Source organism: Penaeus japonicus, unplaced genomic scaffold (assembly GCF_977035675.1).
Source record: "Penaeus japonicus unplaced genomic scaffold, GWHDUDI00000001_assembly GWHDUDI00000022, whole genome shotgun sequence".
Classification (NCBI taxonomy): domain Eukaryota; kingdom Metazoa; phylum Arthropoda; class Malacostraca; order Decapoda; family Penaeidae; genus Penaeus; species Penaeus japonicus.
The window spans coordinates 8587203-8594702 of NW_028234424.1; the positions used below are offsets into that span (position 1 = coordinate 8587203).

The 7500-nt window shown below is 50.4% G+C and overlaps 1 protein-coding gene across 14 annotated transcripts in view; it reads right to left on the reverse strand.

Annotated features, from left to right (window-relative positions):
• The window catches only part of LOC122248987 (sodium channel protein 1 brain-like), a 319708-nt gene that overhangs the window by 299542 nt on the left and 12666 nt on the right, over positions 1-7500 (reverse strand). For all 14 annotated transcript variants that reach the window (XR_015192059.1, XM_086549431.1, XM_086549430.1 and 11 more), the window contains exon 2: positions 1810-3404. Coding sequence is in view for 13 of the 14 variants with exons in the window: in XM_086549431.1 (XP_086405557.1) it covers positions 1810-3232 (1423 nt within the window). In the remaining variant the exon portion in view is untranslated. The remainder of the gene's footprint in view (positions 1-1809; positions 3405-7500) is intronic.

Consider the following 7500-nt stretch of genomic DNA (forward strand, 5'->3'; position numbering starts at 1 on the left):
AGAGAGAGAGAGAGAGAGAGAGAGAGAGACGAGAGAGAGAGAAAGAGAGACGAGAGAGAGAGAAGGAGAGAGAGAGAGAGAGAGAGAAGGAGAGAGAGAGAGAAGGAGAGAGAGAGAGAGAGAGAGAGAGAGAGAGAGAGAGAGAGAGGAGAGAGGAGAGAGAGGAAAGAGGAGAGAGGGAGAGAGAGAAGAGAGGAGAGAGGGAGAGAGAGAGAGAGAGAGAGAGAGAGAGAGAGAGAGAGAGAGAGAGAGAGAGAGAGAGAGAGAGAGAGAGAGAGAGAGAGAGAGAGAGAGCAACAAAGAGAGAGGCTATTGCACGCACGCCACACATACCGAACAATGGGGATGGCGGGGGAGGCAGGCCGGGAAAGTGTGCAGGCTGAAAGGACGTGGCGAGGGAACAGGCGAGGAGTTTGAGGAGAGGGAGAAGGAGGGAGGGAGTGATTGAGTTAGCGAGGGAAGGAGGGAGCAATGGAGGGAGAAGGAGAGGAAGGGAATGAGGGAAAGTGAGGGAGAGAAAAGGGAAGAGAGAGAGAGGGCGAGAGAAAGAATGGGAAGGGGAGAGGGAATAGGAGAGGGAGAGTGAGAGAAAGAGAGAGAGAGTGAATATGAGAAGGAAAGATTGAATAAAGGAAAATGTCCTTGAATAAAATAAGAATTGATATGAAAATGATATTAATCAAGGTTTCAAGATTTGATATGAATTGATATGAAAATAATATTAATCAAGAATTGATATAGCAAAGGTTGTTTACATCAGTAATGTATGTTTCCGAGCTAGGAGAGGCAAATTATATAAATAAATATATATATATATATATATATATATATATATATATATATATATATATATATATATATATATATATATATAATAATTTATATAATATATATATATATATATGTATTTATATATATATATATACATATATACATACATACACACACACACACACACACACACACAAAAGCACGAAATGATCTAAGGTAGACAGAATCAGACGAAATCATACCCAGAAATGAGAAAGAGAGAAAAATAAACGTCTACCAAAGAAGGGCATCAGACTTAGTGGGCGTGTGAGCAACAGCTGAAACGGTCACCACAACACGCAGCCCACATTAAGGTGTCCAAGACAGTAAAAATTGGCTAATTATGCCCTTAAATGTGTGATTCCGCCTTTCATGATGAATCCAGGAGATAAACCAAGGTGCTAGATCAAATAGGTTCATTTCTCTTTTTGGTCTCGTTTTCTTTTTCATGGCACGTTTTAATCCTAATCTGTTTGAGTTGCTATAGTTAATTAAAAGCTTTTGTATGGGGGAATAAATTTTAAAAGGAGGTATGCTTCTACATATCATGCTGTGGCAGCTTTGCTGTTGATACCAGGATGTTATGTTGATAAAGAAAGAAAAAAAAAGAAAGAAAAAAAATTGTTATTTATCATTCCAAGTGAGGAGTTGTTTTCTTTATCACATGAATCGATTGCCACGACTCCTTCACATTAGACGTATGATTATGACGAAAGGTTTATATGTGGGAGTTAGAATAGGCCTATAAGCAAACCAAGGGAAATAATTTTGTACTGAAGAACTGAGTCAGCCTACATGATGATACCAAAACGTGTACTGAAGCCGAGTCACACAAGGGGAACCAAAAAACTTCTCATGGCTAACATGCAGCTTGCGGACTACCTACTACTGAGGGACCTAGGCCTGTCTAAGATGCCTTGCCTACTACTCTCAGGGTATCGCCAACCAAAGATATTTTCCCCGTTCATGATCGAGTAAAAGACTATGGGAAATGTATACCTTTCACAGTACTCCAATCTATTTCTTGAGAAGCTTCGAAGAAAGCCGAGGCTCCACCATAGACCTCCCTCTTCTCAGGTTCTTTCAAGGCAGATTTAGGCACAAAAAAAGTCTTCCCGTTGAGGACGACGATATTGCAGTCCGTCTCTTTCAACTTCTCCCTGATCTTGGCGATCGCGTGGCCCTCGAGGTCGGTCACGGGCACCAGCGGCTCCTCCTCGCCACACTCGTCGAGGGCGGAGTTTTTCTTGTCTATCGACTCCTGGGCTTTGATGTCCTTGAGCGCGGGTCGCCGCTCCTTAATATCTATCACGGTCCTTACGCCGAGCTTGGTGGGGTCGGCGCCCTTCGAGTTGGGGCCCCCGCTTTCCCCCGCACTGTTTTCTGACGGCTTGCCCTCGGAAAAGCGAACGGACCTTTGACCACTAGCACCGCTACATTCACAGTTGTTGGATTTTTCTAATAATCTACTTTTTTCAGATTTTTCCTCTAACAACAATGTCTTTATACCACTATTGGATAACCTCACTTGGAGGGAGCGTCTGTGCTCCCGGGGCTTGGGAGGCGGGAGAGGTGGAGTCCGATACAGCTTATACGGCCGAACGATCTCGTAATGTCGCACGGAATCGGTTTCGGACACTATACTGAGTTGGTCGGGGGCTTTGACCTTGAGCAAATTATCACTACCATGAGACAGGACGGAACATCCATCTTCACCCAACACATTAATCTCAGGAACTTCCTCTTGTATCGCACCGTACTGAACCGGATCGAGTCTGACCGGCGTCCCTTCCTCGTCGCTCACCCTCGCGACGGGCTTGGGGGTGGCAGGCAGAACCCTGCCCGAAGGCCTCTGCATCTGCGGGGGGATCACGAACTGCACCTCCTCCTCCTCGGTGTCCAGGCTCCCCACGCGGCTCAGGATCTTTTCCCCGATGGGCTCCACGTAATGGTAGACGTTGCGCGCTCTGCCCCGGGCCGCCTGCACAACCTCCGTGTTCTCGACCTCTCTGAGCACGTACGACACCTCCTCTACAAGTTTACTACGTCTGATCCGCTCCACAGGCTCCTCGATGACGGTCGCTGCCCGCTGGACCGTCGCCTTCGCCGTTTGAACGAACGGACCTCTCTCCAGTTCGTCCAGCCCATCGTCGAACCGCTGGAAGATCGCTTCGCTCCGGTTCTCCAGAGCTTCGTAGGCACTCTGGGCCACATGGATGGCGGCCTGCGCCAGGTTGTCCGGCCGCCCACGCCGCCCGCTTTCATCACAGTCGTGGCTGGGACCAGCTGCCACGTTCGAGCCATGGCCACCGACGTCGAGGCTGGAGGCTTTGTGGAGCGGCTGGGTCCGCGCCTGGCTGGGGACGTGGATGTCAGACACCTTGGCACTGCCCGTCAGGCTGTTACTCCGCCGATGGGACATGACGACCTGCGCTGGGCCATCGCTCTCCACGCACGGCACTACACCTACAGTAAACTACACACACCGACACCACACCGCCATACTCAGGCCTCACAATGGCACTCGTTCATACAAAGGCAAGTCACTGTTTATTTGCAACGTGGTGCACTCCACCGAAAATGTGGGGTAGAACCTGCAACTCACAGAAATATATGTTAGCATAAGTGTTGATGATTTATGAGTGTAAAAAAGACGAGAGAAATGTTTGCTTCAACAGGAGTTCATTTGAAAGCACGCCGGATCAATAGAACGCACACCACCGTCTACCACCGCGACAGCAGCAACTGCAGCGGGAAGTACAAGAGACAGAGCTCAGCGGCAGCCCACGGGGGTCGACAATGTGTAAAAGCACACGCCACGCCACGTCAGCTGTCCCTAGGCGGCGACCGCACCTCACTCGATCTCGTAACGATTACCTCGCCCCCCCCCCTCCCCCCTTTTAATCCTTTCGCCGTGTCATATTCCCGATTCCTTTCAAGATATGCCCACGAGCAGCCAGATGGCAGTCCGTAGATGGCACGCCGCCGCCCCTCTTGCAGGACGGAAGGACAACGTAACTCCGCCCCAGCTGTGGGAGCGAAGGAAAAAGGACACTCAAAGCCCTTTTTGCCGCGCGGTTGGGGAGAGGAGAGGAGAGGAGAGGGGGAGAATGGAGGGAGAGGGATCCCTCAGGCGTTTGTAGTAGGGAGGGAGGGAGGGAGGGAGGGAGGGAGGGAAGGGAGGAGAAAAGAGAGAAAAGGTATTCCGGATTCGGCGGTGGTATCTAAAAGGAGGAAAAGATACCACACAGGCACAGTGGTAGGAGGGCAACACAAGAAGGGATAGGAAGTATCCTCATAATTGCTAGAGACCGAGTCAAAGAAACTGCTTTGGAGGAGATTCAAAATAACTATCAGAGACACAAAAGAGAATAACAATGAAAATGATAAAAGAATATAGACAGAGAGGATAAGGACCAAGATAAAGTCAAGGTGCAAGTGGACCTTTCAGAAGGACGGGGAAAGGACGTTACGAAAACACCTCCGAAGCCGCCAGTGTCCTCATACCAGGGGGTCAAGATATGACAACGACCTCACCGGGGGTCAAGATATCACAATGACCACACCGGGAGCCAACGTGTCACACTCACCACTCTTAGGATTCGAGGTTTTCCACCGATCACACTTAGATCGTTACCATGATTATCACACCGAAGCAAATTATCATACTGACCTCACCTATGGCAGGGCATATGACGACCTGTCAGGGGGTCAAGATATCACACTTGACTACTCAGGGGGTAATAATACCACACTGCCACATCAAGGGTGAAAGGCATACTAACCACAATAACGTTAAGATATTGATCACAAGGCTTTGAGTATTACAATGCGTATATTTGTTGGGGTGGGGTGGGGGTGGGGGGAGGTAGGAAGGCGGGAGAGGGGCTTGTACACTAATAATTGAACAAGTAATTCTACTATAGTGATGGCTTGAAAGGGTAAGTGGAACAGGGCGATTAAGACCAAGACGGGGGAAAATATACCCAGCCGCCCCACAAGCCAAGACAGCAAGCCGAACATGCAACAGTTGCACAGTTGCATCCACGTCCTAACGGCTCCCCCTTCTCTTACCTCCCCCCCCCCCTAAACCCTCTCCGCTCTCCCTCCCCACCCCCTCCTTCCCTCCACCCCTACCCTACCACCCCACACCCAACACCCCTTCCGATCCCCTTCCCCTTAAACAGCAGCAACCCCCCTCCCTCCCCCCTCCCCTGCCCGGTCTCCTTCCCGTTCCCTGCGCACACACACATTTGCATGATTCATTCAAGGGGGCGAGCGTTTACAGGGTGTTCAGGATTTGCGGATGAACTTATCATTATCGCTATCCAATGAGGAGGGGTGGCGGGGGGAGGGGGGGGGCTATCATTACGTCATCGACTTGGCTAAGGCAGATTGGATGGGTAAAGGATGGGGTAAAGGTAGGGGAGAAGGGGAGGAAGGAGGGAGGAAGAAGGTGGAATAGATGGCGGGGAAAGGGTGAAGAAGGAACAGAATAGAGAGAGAGGAGAGGAGAGAGAGAGAGAGGGAGGGAGAGAGAGGAGAAAGAGAGAGAGAGAGAGAGAGGAAGAGAGAGAGAGAGAGGGAGAAAGGAAGAGAGAGAAAGAAAGAAAGAGAGAGAGAGAGCAGAAAGCAGAATTATAAGGCAGAATGAATGAGGAAAAAGGAAGAACGAAGGGAAAAGGGAGAAGACGGATGGCGAGTGGAAAGAGGGGAAAGGGGTTATGTGGGGATAATTGCGTGGGAGAGCGAGAGCGAACGGAGAACTGACAGCATGGGAAAAAGGGAGATGATTCGGTGTCGATTACGCGATTATGGCTTTCTCCCTCTCTCTCTTCCTCCTCCCCCCTCCCCCTCTCACCCCCCTTCCCCCTAACCCCTCCCTCGCCCTCTCCCCCTAACCCCTCCCTCGCCCTTCCCCCTCCTCCCTTCCTCGCCCTCACCCTTCCCCCTCCTCCCTCCCTCGCCCTCTCCCCCTAATCCCTCCCTCTCCCCCTCCTCCCTCCCTCGCCCTCTCCCCCTAACCCCTCCCTTGCCCTCTCCCGCTCCCCCTCTCACTCGCCCTTCCCCCTCCTCCCTCCCTCGCCCTCTCCCCCTAACCCCTCCCTCGCCCTCTCCCCCTAACCCCTCCCTCACCCTTCCCCCTAACCCCTCCATCGCCCTTCCCCCTAACCCCTCCCTTGCCCTCTCCCCCTAACCCCTCCCCCTCCTCCCTCGAGTTCTCGCAAGTCAGTCGTCATCTGGAGCTCCGCCTTCGCCATCTCCTTCGTCGTCCTTTCCCACCCGCTCGTCGGGTCTTGGTATTTTACGTTTTATTATCATTATCATCATTATTATCGTTATTATCATTCTACTGGCATTCTCTCTTTGTTGCATTGTGTTGTATGTTTGCGCTTTGTTTTGATATTGATAATCAATATTATCCTCATTGACTCGTCATGCCATTCCCTATCAAATCTCTTTAGCCTCCTGTTTTCCTCATAAATTCCCTCTGATCATTTTCCTCTTCTTTTTTTTCATTTTCCTTTTTTTCCCCTTTAAGGATGTCTTTTCCAGCTTCAGTCCCTGGAATTTCCCTGCGGTATTCGGTGGAGTTTTCGCGACTTCACCCCCTCTCCTCCTCCCCATCCCACAACCCTCCTCGTCCCCTCTTCGACCTCCTCCCCCCTCCACCCTTAACCCCCTCTTCACCCTCCCTCCTCCCACCCACATCCCTCCTCTCTCCCCTCCCCCTTCTTCATCTGTGAGAGCAAGCATCCTTCCTCTCTCTCAGCATCCTCCTCTCGCGCCTGCAGATGGTCCTCCCCCCTTCTGGTATTCCCTTCCTTCCATCTCTCTTCATTTTTCTTTCATTTTTCTTCCCCCGAGTCACTCGTCCAAATCACTTTCTGAACTATGCTGGATCTTTCATACTCTCGCTCTCTTTCTTCCTCGCTGCTCTCTTTTCTTTCTCCCCGTCTCTCTCTCTCTCTCTCTCTCTCTCTCTCCCTCTCTCTCTCTCTCTCCCTCTCTCCCTCTCTCTCTCTCTCTTTCTCTCTCCCCCCCCCCTCTCTCTCTCTCTCTCTCTCCCTCCCTCTCTCTCTCTCTCTCTCTCTCTCTTTCTGTCTCTCCCTCCCCCCCTCTCTCTCTCTCCCTCAACCCCATCTCTCTCTTCTTTCTCGTTTTATGGCTGTCACAGGAACGTCTCCACATAAGAAAAATCCTTTGTTACAAATGATGGCTGGCTGTTTGTCCCCATTACAACTTGGGCTACATATAATCCCCGTGAAACTGCATTTGAACTCACCCATTAAACCTCCTCTCTTGGGCCATTTCCACTAATAGGGACGAAACGACCCTAATCCCTCCCACCCCCTATTACATATCCCTTTCACCCATCCCTCACATTCTCCAATCCTCTGTTACACCCTCTTCCACCTCTAATTCCTCCTCTTATCCTCTCCTTCCTCCTCTCTCTTCTCTCTTCTCTCCTCCTCCCTCCTCCCTCTTCCCTATTATGCGGTCGACTAAACACCGCCTCCTTAATTAACCCATTAATGCTGTAACCAACACCCCAGTCTATCGCAATCCTCCTTAATCCCCTTTTAATGGGGTTTGTGTATTGTGACATGTCCATTATTTTTGATGTTCGGTGTGTCCAAGATGGCGGGGCTTCGAGTTTGTCTTTATCCTTAGCGTTTTTTTGGGAAA